The sequence below is a fragment of the Ceratotherium simum genome, chromosome 33 (genome assembly GCF_057802395.1).
Source record: "Ceratotherium simum simum isolate JZ-2026a chromosome 33, ASM5780239v1, whole genome shotgun sequence".
NCBI lineage: Eukaryota > Metazoa > Chordata > Mammalia > Perissodactyla > Rhinocerotidae > Ceratotherium > Ceratotherium simum.
Genome location: NC_141932.1, coordinates 610,967 through 629,783, shown reverse-complemented (window position 1 = coordinate 629,783; position 18,817 = coordinate 610,967). Strand labels below are relative to the sequence as shown.

Sequence of the window (18,817 nt, the reverse complement as noted above, 5' to 3'; positions counted from 1 at the left end):
AGAGAAAGTATCACCAACAGAGACTTTATGCCAGGATGTTATCTAGGATAACATGCTTTCACATTATTTCCTACTCCATAAAGTTCAGTCAATGACACAAAATTCATCAGCCCAAAGGGCAAAAATCATCATGCTTTAAGGACACCTCTAAAGTTAGAATTCTTCTAATGACTACAGAATCATTTGTAGAGCAATGACACAAGAGATATAGACATGACAGACAGCATACTGTGATGAAACAGACAGAGGGGTTATAGCCTGATAATCTGTATTTAAACACTGGCTCTGCCACTATCTTTTCAGGACTTTTCTGATGATTAAATGAGATCGTGAATCCAGTGAAATGTCTGGCAAATTCAATATATGGAAGCCACCTGTCATTACTGCTGAAGTATCAGTCCTCCAACAACTGAAGGAGTCTGTGTTAGTTTCCCATTACTGCTGTAACAAATAACAACACACGCAGCAGCTTAAAATAACAGAAATTTATTATCTTACAATTCTGGAAGTCAGAAGTCCAAATAGTTTCCACTGAGCTAAAATCAAGGTACCTTCCCTCTGGAACCTCTAGGGGAAGAGTCCATATCCTTGCCTTTCCCTGCTTCTAGAAGCTGCCTGCATCCTTTGGCTTGTAGCTCCATCCTCTCTCTTCAAAGCATATCATTCCAACCTCTGCTTCTGTCAATCACATCTCCTCTCCATGTCTCTGACACTCCTGCCTCACTCTTATAAGGACCTTGTGATTATAATGGGCCCACCCAGATAATCCAAAATAATCTCTCCATCTCGGATCCTTAATTTATTCACATCTAAAAGGCTCTTTTTTCCATATAAGGTACCATATGGCAAAAGTGGTACAAGTTCCAGGGATTAGGATGTGGACATTTGATGGCAGTAGGGGTCATTATTCAGCCTACCACAGGGTCTAAAGCCTCAGGACCCAACAAGACCTAGACCCTTGTCCTCTTTCTCCAGGTTTTTCTTCTCTCTTCACTATATACCATTTTCCCCTTTTACTACCCAAGTCCATTACAACAGAGGCTCTACTCAGCTCAAGAACTGGCATTTATTACCAATTTCAAGCTTAGCTCCTAGAAGTTAGGGAATGATCTTCATATAGCTTTTGAATCCTTCCAGTAGAAACTTTAAAAAATGGTAGCTGACCAACGCGCTGACCAACGCACTGACCAAATGAACAATTCTTGTCCAAGTTTATACGCACTCAGTACTTGTGGCCTGAGTGTCCAGCACCAGAGACAAGAAAGTACAGTCTCTTCCACCTGAAAGTTAGAATCTATCTAATGAGAGGACATACCAAATAGTTATGAACAACACACACAATATATCACTGGGGCTGTAGATGCTAAATGGGTGGGAGGTTGGAAGAGATCAGCACCAACAGAAGCAATCAAGGGAGGTTTCACACAGGAGAAACGCCATGAACTCAGCCTTCAAGCATGGCTCGAATACAGACAGACTGCTAGTATGCATGAGCAATGGCATGCATGATGTGACTGACATATAAGGAGGACATTAAGGATGCCAGCTGAGTAAACTGCAGGAACTAGTCAGAAAATGAGAAAAATAATAGAAAAAATTGGAAGGTCTTGAAATCTGGTCAGAGTTATTTAAAAGGCAACTCTAATCACTGTAGGTTTATTGACAGAGACCTCATAATGGAACATTTCAGGGAGATAAATCTAGAAGTAATACCTGAGGTAGCTAATAACAAGTAAGAATTTACTCATCAATTTGAGCTGGAATTTTATGAGCAAGGGGCCTGAGGGTGATGCTGGTAAAAGCTGAACGACATAGCTGACATTTCAAAGGAAGAAAATCTCAAGAGTTAGAAGAGAGATTACTTCTTGGAGAGGAAAGAGCAGGAAGTCAAGATAACTTCTCAATTTCCAGCTTGGTACTCATGGAAGCCTGGTACCAGAGATATACATCAGGAAGATGAGGAAACATAATCTAGAAGGAAGAGACGAGATTCTTGGTTCTATCAAGAACAAGGAGACAGCTGAGATGATTTGCAGGAAGTGTAAGGATGGAGGTGGTGGAATCACAGGGCTCAGGATGGTGACTTGGAATAGTCAGCACCAAGGTGGGAAAGTTAAAGTTACAGGAATTCATGAGACCCTGGAGGAAGGTTTCAGATCTAAAAAGGGGGCAACTGGTTAGACTCCACAAAAGCCCACTTCATTAGAGTGGATGGGAAGATGTCCACCTTCAGGACTCCAGAAGAGCCCATGGCACATTGTTAAATTAAAACCAGCAAGATACAGAACAGTGTGTATCCTAGTCTACTTTTGGAAAGGTGAAAAGTAACTACATATTCCTATATCCTTGCAGTTGCATAAAAACTCTGGAAACACACAATAGAAATTACTAAAAGTGATCACCTGGAGCAGGATGTCAGTGAAAATGGCAAAATAAATTTCACTGCTCCATAAAACCAAAAAAATGGCAAAACTGTCAGAATCTATTTTTCCAGAATCCTATAAATTAATCAAAGCCTTGCAGCAACCCAGGGAGAGTTTATTCAAGAAAAACAGCTGAATTTAAATAACAACAGTGAGCTCTGTGGTGGCATTTTAACTTACCCTAGTCCCATCTCTGGCTCCTGAACTCAGCAATAGCCTTGGAAAATAACAACCCATATTTCTGGTGCTGGGGGAGCTGACAAAGCTGGAGTTTTTTCAAAGCCTCATTCCCAAAGAACAGTCATTATTGGATGTATTTAGTGGTTCCCTGGAAGACCCCACTCAAAAGGCCTGTCGGGCACTCACACAGCACTAGAAGCCTAAAGGGAGCAGGGATCTGTCAAACACTTACAGGCAATGATTTAAATTTGCCACTGTCTGAGAAGATGGAAAACAGTTGGGGCAAACAATACACAAACTAAAAAAACGAAAGGAAAAGCTGAAGAGTGAAATGTTCATGGGGGTTTGAAAAGTTCTGACATACTCCTGGGAATCTAGAGGGCCACATGCATACACACCATAATTAAGCTGTAAAAAGCCAAAGCCAAAGAGAGAATCCCGAAAGCAGTAAGACAGAAGCAACTCATCACATACAAGGGACTGTCAATAAGACTAATAGCTTATCTCTCATCAGAAACCGTAGGGCCAAGAAAAAAACCATCAATCACAAATTCTATATCTGGCAAAACTATCCTTCAAAAATGAGGGAGAAATCAAGACATTCCCAGATAAACAAAACCTGAAAGAGTTTGCTGCTAGCAAAACTGCCTCACAGGAAATGCTACAAGGAGTCCTTTAGGTTGAAATGAAAGGACATTGGACAGTAACTCAACATACAGAACACCAATAAAGGTAACTACATAGATAAATATAACAAGACTGTAGAAACACATTTTTTTGTTTGTAACTCTTTTTCTATCTGATTTAAAAGACAACTACATAAAGCAATAATTATAAATCTATGTTGAGGGACACACAAGGTATAGATGTAATTTGTGACAATAACAGCATAAAAGGAGGAGGACAGAGCTATACAGAAGCAAAGTTTTTATATACTATCAAAATTAAATGGGGGGCCGGCCCCGTGGCGTAGCGGTTAAGTGTGCGCGCTCCGTGCTGGCGGCCCGGGTTCGGATCCCGGGCGTGCACCGACGCACCGCTCCTCTGGCCATGCTGAGGCCGCATCCCACATACAGCAACTAGAAGGATGTGCAACTATGACATACAACTATCTACTGGGGCTTTGAGGGAAAAGTAAATAAATAAAATTATAAAAAAAAAAAAAAAATTTAAATTGGTATTTATCCAAACTAGATTGTTATAAATTAGATGTTAATTATAATCCCTAGGGCAACCATTAAGAAAATATCTAAAAAATTCATAGTAAAGGAAAAGTGATTACCTGTGTGTGCTGTGTGTGTATGCGTGTACCCTACGTGTGTGTGGAGGGGGTGGTGGTTAAGAATAATGTGGGTAATGGCAGGGAGTATAAACAAGATTTTTCAGCTTACACATTTTATGTAGCTTTGAGTTTTTTGAATATGTGACTACATTACCTATATAAAAAAACTTTTTTTAAAGAAGAGTCTGTGGCTACAGGCTACAAGTTTGGCAAAAAAAGAAATAAGAAAAAACTAAAAAGCAGGTAAGTGAATGGGAAGTCATCTTAGAGAAGGGGACAGCAGAGAATATGAGCAGCATCACTGAGAATGGATAGTGAAGAGGGAAAGTACAGCATACAAAAACTGTTACCTTGTTAATAGGGTGGGCATCTATGCTCTGAATCAACAGCAGCAAAAACGTCACACAAGGGATAAAGCTCTCAGAGGGAACTGTGAAGGTCTCTGAGGACGGTAACTCCCCTTGGCCTCAGCCCATTTCTCAAACAAGGAGGGCTAGGAGGAAAGTTCCTCACTCTCAACTGTGGCCTGCTCTCACCTGGACAAGTGCTTTGAGGATATGCTTGCTCCACCGACCATGGCTCTTCTCCTTGCTCCAACAGGGAGATGACCTCAGGCTTGGCGATCTGATTCCCTATGTGTGGAGGAAAAATATGGGCTTGTGGAGCCACATGAGCTTCCCTTGCCTGATCCTCTCTGACTTCTCCCTTGGGCAGTATAAGCACAGTCCCTCCCACTTCATGCTTTATAAGCATTAGGAATTTTGTCCTTGAACCTCAGGGCTCAAGATCATCTCAGACCTTCTGAGGCCCCCATGAGCTTTAACAGAGTAGCAGATGGTACTGCAATGGGAATAGCTTAATTTACTGGGGCAGCACCCGCCTTACCCACAGAGAGCAGGTGCCCATAGGTCTCCAGCATCACGTCCCGGTACAGGGTCCTCTGAACCAGGTCCAGCTGCCCCCACTCCTCTTGGGTGAAGTCCACAGCCACATCCTTGAAGGTCACTGGTTCCTAAAAGAGCACACATGTTCCTCCTCAGCCTGGGGCCACCACCTGCAATGTTTTCTGGGGATGGAGTGAGGCTGACAGCCCTGGGAGACGGGATGTAGAGGAATTGGGTACGTTCAATATTCTGACTGATGTAGGTCAAGTCTCACTGGGAGCCACCCAGGGCCCTGCATTTGGGATATACTCTTAGGGAATTAGATACCTGGGCCCACAGTAACCACAACAAAGATGAGCAGGTCTCTCTGAGACTTCTGCCCAACTCTAGTAACAATGGCTAGTGTGGACAGGATTCCCACCAGGGCAATGCCCTCTTCTATGGAGATGCAGACATTTAATAAGGGCTAGGACCAGGGTGGACGCAGATGACAAGCAATGGTCACAGAATAGAGACCTGGGGGTTGGAATCTTTGCTCAGCATGTGGATCTGGGACCTAGAAGGGTGATGTAAACATTCACAGGCTGTCTTCCTGGCCACAGCAGGGAAGTTTCCATTCCCAGATCCTCTTTGTCCTAAGGACTGGAGCTAAGGGTGAGACAGGATTGAGCAAAGCACCCCGGGCCAAGGAGAATCAGTTACAGTTGCCATCAAAAGCATATGAGTTTTAGAAAGTCCAAACTATGTTTTTAGGAAAAATACAACCAGGAATACTCACTAGACAACTAGAGGGGAAGATGGATTATAACCTAAGTCTGATTTTTGCAATGACTGTATCCCTTACAGTCCTTTTAAGCCATCAACGTGAGCCTCAGGTGTCTGGGCATTTCCAGGGTGGGGAGGGGGCATGCCTTCCCTCGTGGTGGTGGAAGGCAGTGAGCTGTGTGTCACTGGTGATGTGCTACAAACCCCACAGCCCCTGCTCGCACCTAGGTCCCCCTCTTGGCCTGTCTGTGCACTATGGTGCTCCCCTCCAACTGGCAGCCTGCTTTCTGGTCTACCTCCATGTCAGCACAGAATCCACCCAAGACACACACCTGCTGAGCAGAGGTGGATGTAGTGCAGTGTGTTTCCACTCCCAGAGTCCTGTGAACCTCGACCCCCCCTTCACAGCCTGCTACATCACTTCTCTTCTACCCACATGCGGCCTTTCCCACGGCCATCCTTTCTGTCCCTGCTAGTCATGGCTTATAAACTGAGCTTGTCAACTCTGATCAGGGCCAGCCCTCGTTGCTGGGTCTTCAATGTATTGACTTTTACTCTGTGGGTCTGAACTGCTCCCCCTCCATCTGCTCTGGAACTGGGAATCAGAACTGATTCCCTTACTCTGAAAAGCACTTAAAACTGCTGATCACAAGCTGCCTTGGTGAAACCCTCCCCAACCTTGGATTTGATGCCAATTTCTTGATTTTCGTTATAGACCTACCCAGGCCTCAGCTCCCTCAATGGCTGCTGCTTCTACGTTTTGGGGTAAACTTTTTAATTTATTTATTTATTTATTTACTTTTTTAATATCTTTTTTAATTTTATTTATTTATTTATTTTTCCCCCAAAACCCCAGTAGATAGTTGTATGTCATAGCTGCACATCCTTCTAGTTGCTGTATGTGGGACGCAGCCTCAGCATGGCCGGAGAAGCAGTGCGTCGGTGCGCACCCGGGATCCGAACCCGGGCCGCCAGCAGCGGAGCTCGCGCACTTAACCGCTAAGCCACGGGGCCGGCCCTGGGGTAAACTTTTTAATTTAAATGTAACATTCAGACGGAAAGTGCACAAATTATAAGCTCAAAGCACTTTCACAGAGCGATCACACCCGGGGGCCCGGCTGGGGGGCTGTGCTTACTGCCCGGGATGCTCCTGGACCTGCGCTCATCTCATGCTACCTAATCTCCCCGGAGGGTAGCATCTACTCAGATGGCTTCAAAGTTCCCTCAAACTCAACAAGGTCCAAAAACCCACACCCTGGCAGCTGTCAAGCTGATGGACAGAGCCACAAGCTCACCTCCCACTCATCCCAAGACCCCAATGGAATCCCGATACACACTTTTAAAAGGGACTAGAAAAACCACATCTTACAGACACAGGAGGAATGAAATCATGAGAGAATGATTCTGCAACTCTAACAAATTAGGGGACACCAGCAGTGATCACCAATGACTGCTAACCACAGGTGGAAGGCAGACAGGGAATTCATGATACCTGCACCCACTAATCCATCGTATCATCTGAAAATGGGACAACCAGAGAGCCTGTGCCCACTGCTGCAACAAAGGAGGGAGGACCCAGCACCACCTATGAAGTATTCTTGCCAAAAAGGAGCCTGAATCTACTCCAGTCTCTAGCCCAACTAGCACCTTACAGGAGATGGAGGGATGAGGAACTCATCCAATGACATCCCAAAGGCAAAATGAGGCAAACCAAGACAGGCGACCTAGTTTCTTCAGCACATGAAACACATGCAATGTCTGGTCCCTGTTTGGATCCTGATTGAAAAAACCAACCATAAAAGACATTTTGGTGACAAGTGGGGAAACCTGAACGTGGACTGGGTATTAGGTAAAGCTAAGGGATTTTTGTTAATTTTGTTGGGTGTGCAAAAGTTACCATCATTATCTTCCAAAAGGTATGCATCTCTTAAATATACACACAGTAGTGTTTACAGGTGAAACAATATAATATCTGAGATTTGCTTTAAATACTTGTTTTCCAAAAAAAAGGTTGTGTATTGGAATAGATGAAAAGAAAGACTGAAAGCTGACAGCTGCTAAAGCTAGTGAACATGGGTGTCTGCGGTCGGCTGAATAACGGGCCCCTCAAAAGATGTCCACATCCTAATCCCCAGAACCTGTAACGTTACCTTAATATGACCAAAGGGACTTTGCAGTGATGTGATTAAGGATGTTGAGATGCGGTTATCTTGGATTATCCAGGTGGGCTCAGTGTAATCGCAAGGGTCCTTATAAGTGAAAGATGGAGTCAGGAGGGCCAGAGTCAGAGAAGGAGATGTGACAATGGAAACAGTCAGAGTGATGCACTCTGAAGATGCAGGAGGGGGCCTTGAGCCTAGAAAGGCAGGTGCCTCTAGAAGCTGGTAAAAGTAAGAAAGCAGATTCTCCCCTGGAGCCTCCAAAAGGAACAGCCCTGTAGACCCATTTTAGACTTCTGAGCTCTGGGACAAGAGAATAAATTCATGTTGTTCTAAGCCATTAGGTTTGTGGTAATCTGTTACAGCAGCAACAGGATTGACGTTCTACCTATGGGTTTAAAAATCTCCTAAATTAGAGAAAAAAAAGAAAGTTTGTTTCTTTTTTTAAAAAAGTAAAAGAAATATCCCAGCCAGTGAAGAAGCCGTTGGCAAACGGGGTTCCACACATTCCTGCAAGATGGGGAGCAGATGAAAGCGTGGCTGAGCAAGGACACAAAGCAGAGGAGATCCCAGCCCCAAACCAGAAGAGGCTGCAGTGGAAGCAGGACTCCCGGAGAGGCTCTGGGCTCTGAGCATAATACAGTGAACACAGCTGTGCGAGTCAGGGGGAAAACAGAGGAGGTGAAGGTCTGTACTTGGGACAGCTTTGCCAGTTGCCTATCTCCCCACCAGCCACTCCACCTGTGGGCAGCACTACCAGTAGCCCTGCACTTACACCCAGGCAAAGCTCCCTGGACCCTTCTCAGACTCGAGTGTGGCTTCTCAGGCTGCCCAGGTGAGCGGCAACATGGAGTTGAGACCTCTGCAGCCCAACACAGGGAGAGGGGAAGGGAGGCCGTGGTCCAACAGCCAGCGGCATACCCAGGAAACCGGAAGCAGAACCGACTTGGTGACCCTGGCCCACCCAGGCCCATGGAGCTTAGAGACTTGTCAGGAGAGAGAGACAGAGACAGGGAAAGAGGCAGGCCAATCAGGAACTAGACCACCAGACCTGCTCAGGCACAGCAAAGCAGGACTTGCAAACACAGCCTCACAGCTCTCCTGATAAATACAGACAGACCAGAGGACCCTGGATACTTGAGGAACACCTGCTGCTCAGGTGGAGACTGAACTCGGTGGCTAAGAGGACACGGAATCCAGGCAGCAGCTGCATCTAACTTTCAATGAGCTGTAATTCCAATTCTCAGATTGGAGAGATTTCAGTATAAAAGAGGACAGGATGATACAAGAGAAGCTCTCTGAGAGAATGGGAAAGAATTCATAAACTATGAAGGAGAGATAGAAGACACAGCAATTGCTTCAGGAGGCCTAGCATGTAAGAGAAGGGCCCAGAAAGAGTTCTCTGGTGGTGAGAATATGATGGCTGGGCTCCCCACCCCCCACCAAGAAAAGGACATGGAATATGAAGAAGAGATTAGAGACACAGCAGTCCAACAGGACATCCATCATCTAACAGAAGACCTCAAAAAGAGAATATAAAGGAAAAGGACAGGATAGAACTTTTATTTTAAATACAGGACTTCTTAAAAAAAGACACAAAAACCCTAGCCATAAACAAAGATAGATATGTTTGACAAATATATACCAAAAAATTGACTGATAAAAGACACCACAGAGTTAAGACAAACTACAGACTGGGAGAAGATAATTCATATATGGCAAAGAATCAGGATCCAGAATGCGTGTAAAATGCCTACACATCAGTAAGCCAGACTCTACAGAGATTTACGTATGGGAGAGATCAAAAGAGAAGGAAATACAAATGGCCAATAATGACATGAAAAGATCTTCAACCTCACTAGCAATCAAGGAAATGCAAATTAAAATACACTATACCTTTTTGGTCTTGAGGTAAGCAAAAATTGGTCAAGTGGAAGCAAAGATGCAGGAAATGGGCACTTTCTCCCAGGGCAGTGAGTGACAAGTGGCTTTGGCCCTTCAGAGCTACACGGCAGTGCTAGTCATATTGAAAACACAAACACCCTAAAATTTAGCAAAATTCCACTTCTAGGTGTAAGCCTAGATAAACACTTCTGTGTGTGCAGAAAGTGAAACCACAAGACCGTCCACACAGCTTTGGTTGGAACTGCAAATATGGTGGGCGGGAGGACGGCCTGCCAAGCCTATCCACAGAAGGCATGAGTAGAGTGCACTTCTCTGATGGGGCAATGGGAATGAACTTGACCTGTATCTACCACGTGGATGGACCACAAAGTTGACCTTGAGTGTAGAAAAGCTACAAGTAGAAAAGGCATTGTTAAAAATATATAGAACTATATTATTACCTATGGTATGTCTATGTAGTTTATGAGTATGAAAATGGATTAGCTGTGTACACACCCTGAGTGGTTGTTCTGAGGAAGGGTGGGAAGAGAACATGATTGAGGATTATATATAAAAAGGAAAACAAATACGACAAAACATTAGCAACTGTTAATTCAGAGTGGTGGGGACCGTGCTTGCTTGATTTTTATACTTTTCTCTAATTATAGAATTTGTCAAAATAAAATTTTAAATAAATAAAAAATATTTCCAGAACTGAAGGAGACTTTTATCAATCTAGAATGGCCCATGGACTGCCAAACAGGAAGAAAAAAGACCTCCAGCTAAAAATGCCCCCATCAGGGTCCACAACTCATGGAGGCCTCAGGGATACAAAAGAAAATGCAAAACCAAGCCTGGAGACGAAACAGAAGGAAAACATGGCAGAAGACAGGCACCCAGTCTCACCAGCTATGGAGACAAGAGGGACCCTTCTGGGCTAGGAAGGGAAACGCAGGTTTCAATGTTACCTGATGCCTCTGGGTGAGCGGGCAGGACAGAGGAGTACCTCACTCCCAGGGAGCAGTGAGCCCTTCCGTTCCACAGGTAAGCCTTACCTGAACCTGCCCTTCGCAAACATCATCTGCTAGGACTTGCAAAGATGTTTCACCCCACTTCTTGTAAACATTCTTGCATATATCACTTTGTACACATGTATAAGCATTTATCTAGGCATTCTAAGGCACTTTATGGAATCTGCTAACACATCAGCCACACGTTTAAGCCATGGGAGGGTTTGAGGGAAGATGTAGAGGATATTGAGCTGCGGCTCAGCTGTTTGCCTGACAGGATCTCATCCAACTGCTCATGCATTACCTGAATTCTCTGACAGTCGGCCTATTCATGGAACCTGGGGAAATTCAGACGGCCTGTTTGGCATCTTCAGAATTTCATTATTAATATTTTAGTGCAATCTCTTTGCAAAGAAGGAAAATGTAACTAGACTGTGCACATCCTGGAGACAACCAAGGATGGGTGGAGAGTATTAGATTATTAGTGTTTTATGTGCACAATATGTTTATCACACAGAAATCGGTGATGGATTGTTACTAAGGGGTTTGAGAATTTCCATATTTGGGGAGGCTGGCAGGGGTTTTTAGACAGGCTGGGACATTATTTTTATCTTCCCTATTCCTCAAAATAATAGGATCTGGGCTCCCGCTAGCTGAAACTTCACCATCCGACATGTTTCCCAGCACGGACTAGTCAGATAACAAGGGATGACAGCACTTCATGTTTTCACCAGGTGAATGCTTTATTTCAAAAAATCCTTAATTTAGACAGATACTGGGCTCTCATCTGTGTTCCTGAAGACCTTGCTTAATACAAAACTCACATGATTCAATCTTGTCTTTCCCACAGGGAAAAATCCAAAGTATGGGGACGGGGCCAGGGGCATGTTCTCAGAAATCACAACTCTTCAGACATGGGAAGGTGTTGTTATTTTAATTCTCCGTTTTATTTTCTCAGCGTTGACTCTAATAATTCTCAGAGACCCTCACATAAATTCACAGCAAAATGCAGAACTGTGGTTATTAGCGCTTCTTCACAGCGTTTTATTACAACTAACTTCTGTTCCCAAGCGACTGATTGAGGGCCCATCTTTCAGCCTAGCCTAGCTTCACTGCTGACTCTGTTACAGGATCTAAAAATGACTGCACGTTGTAACAGCAGCGAACATCACAGTCGCCCAAGTTCTGATGCCAGACAACCACCACCCTGCATCATCCAGTGCAGGCCCTCTGCCTCCCCGGGACAGCAGCACTGCCATGCGGGGACGCTGCCATGTGGGGACTGCGTACTTACGATGCACTTCACCAGTCAGCTTTGACACTGGGAGGTTTCATTAATTTTTTTTAAATTTGGGGGTAGACATGAAGTTAAGTAGAGACATTATTAATATTTTTATATCACAGTATCTCACATTTGCTTGATTTATTATTTTAACTTATAAATGAAAGACCTAAATATAGTAACGAAACTATTTTTCTTTATCTTTCATAGCAGAGAGTTAATTAAGTAAATGTAAATTTGATGAATTAGGGAAAATCTCCCATCTAGAAATATGGAGATAACCCTAAGAAACTGAAAACAGTAAGTTAAAAATGGCTGCCTCTGAGTCATGAAAAGAAATAAAATATTGATACATGCTACAATATAGATGGCCCTTGAAAACAAGCTAAGTGACAGAAGCCAAACACGAAAGGCCATATACTGTAGGATTCCCTTTATATGAAATATCCAGAATAGGCAAATATATAGATAAAGTAGATTAATGGTTGCCAGAGGCTGGGGATGGGGGAATGGAGAATGACCACTCATGAATATAGTTTATTTTGGGGGTGACGAAAATGTTCTAGAATTAGATACTAGTGATGGTTGCCCAAGTCTGTGAACATACTAAAAACCACTAAACTGTACATCTTAAAAGTTTGAGCTTTATGGTATATGAATAATATTTTAATAAAGCTATTACAAAACAATTTTTTTTTTCGGTGAGGAAGACTGCCCCTGGGCTAACATCTGTGCCCATCTTTCTCTACTTTATATGGGACACTGCCACAGCATGGCCTGACGAGCAGTGTGTGGGTCTGCGCCTGGGATCCAAACCTGCGAATCCCGGGTGAGGCAGAGCGCACAAACTTAACCGCTACGCCAGTGGGCTGGCCCCCCAATTTTATTCTGAAGTGGCTGCCTCCAGTGAGTAGGCTGAAGGGGGTGGGGGTGGAGATGACACCTCTCCAGTATCATCAACTCTGCTATCCTTTTCTCTCAGGAGCCACCCTTGTGCCCCTATAGTCACAAAGTCCTCCTGCTTCGACTCCCTGGTACTTCTCAGATCTTGCTCCCAGGCCCTTGTCAGACAGAAGCGTGAAACGCCAGCCTGCTTCCCACAGTCCCCTTTCTCCCCACACCCCCGCCAGGGGCATCCTTCCAGCCACACTGCAGACCTGGCACCTCCTGCTCCCAACACTTTTCAGGCTCCTTATTATCACCAGGATGGAGCGCAAGCTCTGCAGTAGACATTCAGGGCCTGGCTCAGTTCATCCTGGCCTCTCTAGCCTAAATTCTAACTGGGGTCAGTCTTCACACAGACCCCGGTCATACAGTGCACACCCACCACCACCCGTGGTATTACAGGAGGCCAGACCCTGCTCACCAGGCTGTGCCCCTTCAGCTGATGTGTCTCCTTCACCTCTTGACTCAGGTGCGTCGTGTCTCCCGGGCAGCCTCCCTCTCCACAGCGAAACGACCGCAGCTGCTCTGTGCCCCGTGACCTCTATGCAGACTGTCCCACCTCCCACAGTATCAGTTGGTCTCAGCTCCTTCAGCGCTTGGGGCCTCCCTAAGCGTCTCAAGCTTCTTTGTGGCCCGAACCACATGTGCAGCACCTGGCAGGCCATGAGGCCTCAGCAGCTGAGAGAACCACCCTGGGAGCTCCTCAAGGCAAGGGCTCGAATTTGTTCTTGTTCCCCTCCCGGCAAGCACAGAGCTCACAAGACAGCATGAAGCTGAATCAGGCACTGAATACGTAAGGGAAGGTGGGAGGAGGAAAGAGGAGGGGGCTCCAGCCAAGGGGGTTGTCCCTCATGCACCAAGACAACCTACAGCATGGCTGGGGCTCAGGACCGGGAAAAGGCTAGTTGACAGTGAGGCTCTGAGTTATGGAAAATTCACCTCTCCCTGTCTGCACTCAGGAAGCGATAAACTTCTGGTTGATTCCTTCTCTACCCAAACTCTCGGTGTTATAAACTGAGAAACCACATGGACTGGGATGGCCGGGGGCAACCTGGAGACCTCAGGGAACAGGGCAGCCGTTCAGGAAAAAGAAGAAGCCACATCTCACCTGGACCTGGGCTGTCAGGAGCCCAGTGGCCCTCCTCCCCTCCTCGGGAGTCTCCTCCACGCGCCAGACAGAGTCCTGAGGGCACAGAGCTGGGGGAGGAAAGTGAAGTCACGGACGTAGCTCTCCCTGCTATAAGTCTGCCCATATGAGTCCTTCCTCTGGGAGGTTCAGGGAGAGCCAGATCCTGGCCCTCCCCCTTGGTCAAGAGAAGAGATCCACCTCCATATTTTATTAATGAAGAAAATGAAGCTCAGAGAAGATAAGGAATGTGCCTAAACACACAAACCCTGCACTGTCCCTCCTTTGCTCTGAGGCACCATCTCTGAGAAGCAGTGTCTGTTCAAAGCCTTTCTGGGCCTGAGCCTTAAGTGGCCACACATTCATTCTCGTGCACTCTGTTCTGGAGATATCACCACCGCTTTATCCCCCAGCGGAGTGTTCTGATCCCTCCTTGATCCAGCTCTGCACAGAGACAGATCTGGACCAGAACCCCCCTGCCCTAAAAACGCACCTGGCTCCCCAGCTCCGATCCCTGGCCATGGCAGATCACTGCTGGGAGAGGCCATGACATGGCAGCCAACGTGGCCGGTGGGGACATAGGCTCTTGACTCACCCCAGGAGGCCCACGGGTCAACAGCTGCCATCCCCCAGGACTCGTCTGTAAGGACACCTGCACCAGAAGATCAGGTTAGGACAAGGAAAGGAGGCACTGTGACACCAATCCTAGCAACTAAAGGAAAGGAGCTCTGTCCCACTACTGGGCAGAAACAGAGCCCAGGGCATGTGAAAAATCCCAATATAACAAGCTAGGTTAATACCAGAAATGCACAGGTAGGTCGCTGTCAGGAAATTTAACAGTATGATATAGCCACAGAACAATTAAGAACAGAACCGCTTAGGGCTGGCTCCCTGGTTTAGCGGTTAAGTGCGCGCGCTCCGCTACTGGCGGCCCAGGTTCGGATCCCGGGTGCGCACCGATGCACCGCTTCTCCGGCCATGCTGAGGCCGCGTCCCACATACAGCAACTAGAAGGATGTGTAACTATGACATACAACTATCTACTGGGGCTTTGGGGACAAAAAAGGAGCAAGATTGGCAATAGAGGTTAGCTCAGAGCCAGTCTTCCTCAGCAAAAAGAGGAGGATTAGCGTGGATATTAGCTCAGGGCTGATCTTCCTCACAAAAAAAAAAAAAAAAAAAGAACAGAACCGCTTAAGTGGCTGAAGAGGTACCTGATAAAATGTTTAACATTATCTAATTTTCACAAAATATTGTAGAAAGATACTCTCGATGTCTTTAGTGATGGATGATACATGCAACTTCACTTAAAGGTAAAACACACCACTGACATCACACTACTATTTCACATGGCTCTTCAATTACATACCAGCGCTATATAAATGAAAAACAATAAAATTAAAAATATTAGAGTCCTACAGAAATTTTCATTGTATGTATAAGTCTTCCAAAAAATCCCACAAATCACCAGAAAATCTCTTAGAACTAATGAGACATCTCAGGAGATGACCATAAAATAAACAAAAATTACATTGTCTTTTACGCCAAGTTTTCCCTTTCACCAACAACCAAGTTTTTTTTCTCACTTAGTTCTAATTCTGTACCAAGAGAGACCCCCTCCAATCCCCAAAAGCCCTCAGTGCCTCCCCAGCTCTGACTCCTGGTTACAGCAAGTCACTGCTGGGAAGGCCCAGAAGAAACAGGATTTGGACTCACCCCAGGAGGCCCACGGGTTGATGGCCGCCATCCCGCAGGATTAACCAACCAGGCGCCTGCCTAGGAGTACTGGATTTGGTGATATAGGGAGAGCAACTGCAATACCAACCTAGTGAGAGAAGTGAAAAAGACAAAAGTGGTCCTTTCTCACAGAAGATCCAGTGGGAACAAAGAAGAGAACCCATCCACAGGCGCAACAAGAGACTCCTGAGGACCGTTATAAGGAAACAAAGTTTACATGTCAAAACACAACAGACCTCCTGGAAAGAAACGGTGACTTGAATAAGCTAAGAAAACAGCACCACCCAGGATGAGAGGGTGGAAATCTGTCAAAGGTTCCCAAGAGACAGTCACAACGTCGAGGTAACTCTTCGTTGATTTGACAAAAATTATCGTAAAATCTACCTGCAACCTTCACACATAAGTGGTTGCCTAGAGCTGGGGGGAGTGAGAAACGGGGACGGACTGCTTAATAGGCGCAGAAGTTTCATATCCGCAGGAATTTCTTTTGGGGAAAAAATGAAAACGTTCTGGAATTACTGGTGACGATCGCACAACCTTCTGAATATACAACAAAACGACTGAATTGTGCACTAAAATAATTAGTTTATGTCCTGTAAATTTTATCTTAAAAAAATAATCCACCTGCAAGACCTACCAGGCCCAACCCTGTCTGTGTCCTCCTGGTGTGGAGCCCAGAACCCCCCCACCCCGGTTCCAGGTCTTTGTGCAAGCCCCGCGACCTCTCTGAGGGTACCAGCGCCAACTGGCAGAGCTCGGGGACTCCTGCGAGTGCGCACAAAACACCAGGACGCCCACTGCGCCCCAGGAGCACCGGGATCTGCGCCCAAACCCGAAGTAGGCAAACTGTATTCTGCAATGACGTCCGCAACTCGACAAAGTCCTCCCGTCACTGCACGTTTTTAAAGAAACCCGGGGCCGTTCCCAGCCCACGTCGGACGCCCTTCAGCGCTTCATGTGACCGGCTCGGACGAGAACCGCCGCCGGGGAAGGAGAGGTGGTCCTTCCCATTAGCGGCCTCACAGGCGGCCTCCCGCCCCAGCTTTCCCCGCAGCCCGACGCGGACGCGGTGCTCAGAGCGGCCGGCCCTACCTGGTCCGCGGCTCCCGGCCTCCCACCCCGCGGGCCGGCCCCACGCTCTCTGCAGGCCGCTCAGCACGACCGGGGTCGCCTCGCCGGGGGCGTTCGTTCGGCTTTTGTTCCGTTCCGAGGTTCCGCCCGGCGGCGCGCCTGGGATCTCCGCGCGCGGCCTAAGGGACAAAGACGAGCTGGGCCGGCGGCCGCGACCCGGCCCCAGGCCGGACGTGCAGGGCTCACCGGGGCCGCCCCGCCGGCTCAGAGCGGCCGGGAGCTCGGGCGGGAGGCGGGAGGGTCGGAGGGCTGAGGGAAACAGGTGCGCGAAGCCGGCGCGGGAAAGGCAGGCGCTCGACCCGCCCAGGCGCCGCGCCGGTCCGATCGCCCTCGCCGCCTCTCCCCACCCGTTCTCTCGACCCTCCGAGCCCTCGGCCTGCAGGATCCCCACCACCCGCGCGACCGCCTCACCTCGGCCGCGGACAATGGCGACCGCTCCCCCGGTGTCGACCAAGGCGTGCCGCGCGGGCTGCTGGGAGTTGTAGTTCTAGGCGGCGCGCTTCCGGTTGGGCCGGAAGCGCCACCATGGCGGGTGGGTCCAGCTGCTCCGCCTCGAGTCCCGCTTCTGCGGTGCCAGGGACCTGCCTGGGCCGTTTGGTGTGCGAGGCCGCGGCGAGGCGGGCGGTACTGTCCGGGCTTAGACTGCCGTCTCCCGCCGCCGCTGCCCAACTTGAGTGGGCCTGGGTAAGTCGCGGCCCCGCGAGCCTCAGTTTTCCCGTCCGCAAAATGGCGGCTCAGGGCAGCTGAACTGAGCAGTGGGACTTGATGAAGCCTGAGCGCCTTCTAGGGATCGTTTCATTTAATATTTACAAAATTGTGAGGAAATGGCTGTTCATGATACCCTTTTTCAGATGAGGAACCTAATTTTGAGCTTCTCCTCTCGTCGCATATGAAGCCCTACTGCTTAGAACATCGGGGCTTGTTCCCAGATCTCTTCAGGTGGCAAAGCCTTATGGGAGCATAAGTCACCGTCGACCTGTTTTGTGGCGGGTTTTTTTCCCCCCTGAGTCAACATTTACTGAGCGGGTAACAAGATAACGAAACCTCTGCCTCGGCAGCTGCTATTCAAAGCCGCCATTCAGGAGCACGGACGGGGAGGACGAAAAGCCTCCTCACCCAGCACGGAGAGGACCCGTGGGCTCTGACCCCCGACCCCCAGCCTCCCGCCCTAGCTGACCCTGGAATCCCCCGCGGCAGAGCCATTGACGCCCCGTTGGGGTCCTCTCGGAGGCTTCTTCCCACTTGGGTTGGGGGTAACCCTCGCCCAGACCTTCCCTGGTCCCCTGCCCCTTCCTCCTTGCTCCTTATTCGCCTTGCCCGTTTGTTTGTCCACCTTTGTTTCCAGCGCTCAGTCGAGGGAACAAGCTAGGCCAGAGAGGCAGTGAGGGGCCGGATTGCAGAGAGCCGCAGGGGCATCGTGATGGCTCTGGCTTTGAGGGAAATGGGGAGCCATGACATGGTTCTGAGCAGAGCAGTGATCGGGTGTGGTCGCATCAAAGCATCACTCTGGCCTCTGTGGAGACCAGACTAAGAAGGCGAAGGAAGGAGCAGAGTGACCCGTAAAACCAGTGCAGTAATCAAGGTGGGAGATGATGGCAGCTTGGATCAGAATGGTGATGATCAGCGGTCAGATTGTGGACGTGTTAGTATTTTAAAGGTAGAGTCAACAGGCAGTAGGTTCAAAGTTAGGCATCATGGGCTGCGGTCCAGCCTGTAGTACCCAGAACAAGGCAGGGCATAGAGGAGGCCACTCAACGGAGCTGTTCACCAAGGGCTTTGTCAGGTGGGGAATGGGTTACAAATGTGTGAAGACACTGCTTCCCACTGACCCAAGCCTTCTCCCACTCCAGTTACCCCAGTGTGCTGGGTGGTACTCTGTCCTCTCTTGTGCTATGAGGTGGCAAAGGCTGGGCTGTGCAGCCATCTCGGGTGCTCCTGTTATGGGACTCTGAGCTGTGTCTGAGCTGCCACTGAGATTTCTGAGTGGGAGGAGAGCAGAAGCAGTAGGA

The 18,817-nt window shown here is 47.7% G+C and overlaps 1 protein-coding gene across 4 annotated transcripts in view; it reads right to left on the bottom strand.

The window, feature by feature from the left end:
- Positions 1-17,188, bottom strand: part of ZNF606 (zinc finger protein 606) — a 36,287-nt gene extending 19,099 nt beyond the window's left edge. The window contains exons 1-6 of one of the 4 annotated variants that reach the window (XM_087421965.1): positions 16,770-17,188; positions 15,657-15,765; positions 14,434-14,592; positions 13,923-14,011; positions 4,771-4,897; positions 4,422-4,517 (exon numbers count right to left, since the gene is read on the bottom strand). In XM_087421965.1, coding sequence (XP_087278091.1) covers positions 4,422-4,517; positions 4,771-4,897; positions 13,923-14,011; positions 14,434-14,592; positions 15,657-15,687 — 502 coding nt within the window. In that variant the 5' untranslated portion in view covers positions 15,688-15,765; positions 16,770-17,188. Of the gene's footprint in view, positions 1-4,421; positions 4,518-4,770; positions 4,898-13,922; positions 14,012-14,433; positions 14,593-15,656; positions 16,744-16,769 lie in introns of those variants that run through there. The other 3 variants (XM_087421963.1, XM_087421964.1, XM_014794365.2) reach the window with 3 other exon arrangements.
- Positions 17,189-18,817: the final 1,629 nt, after the last annotated feature.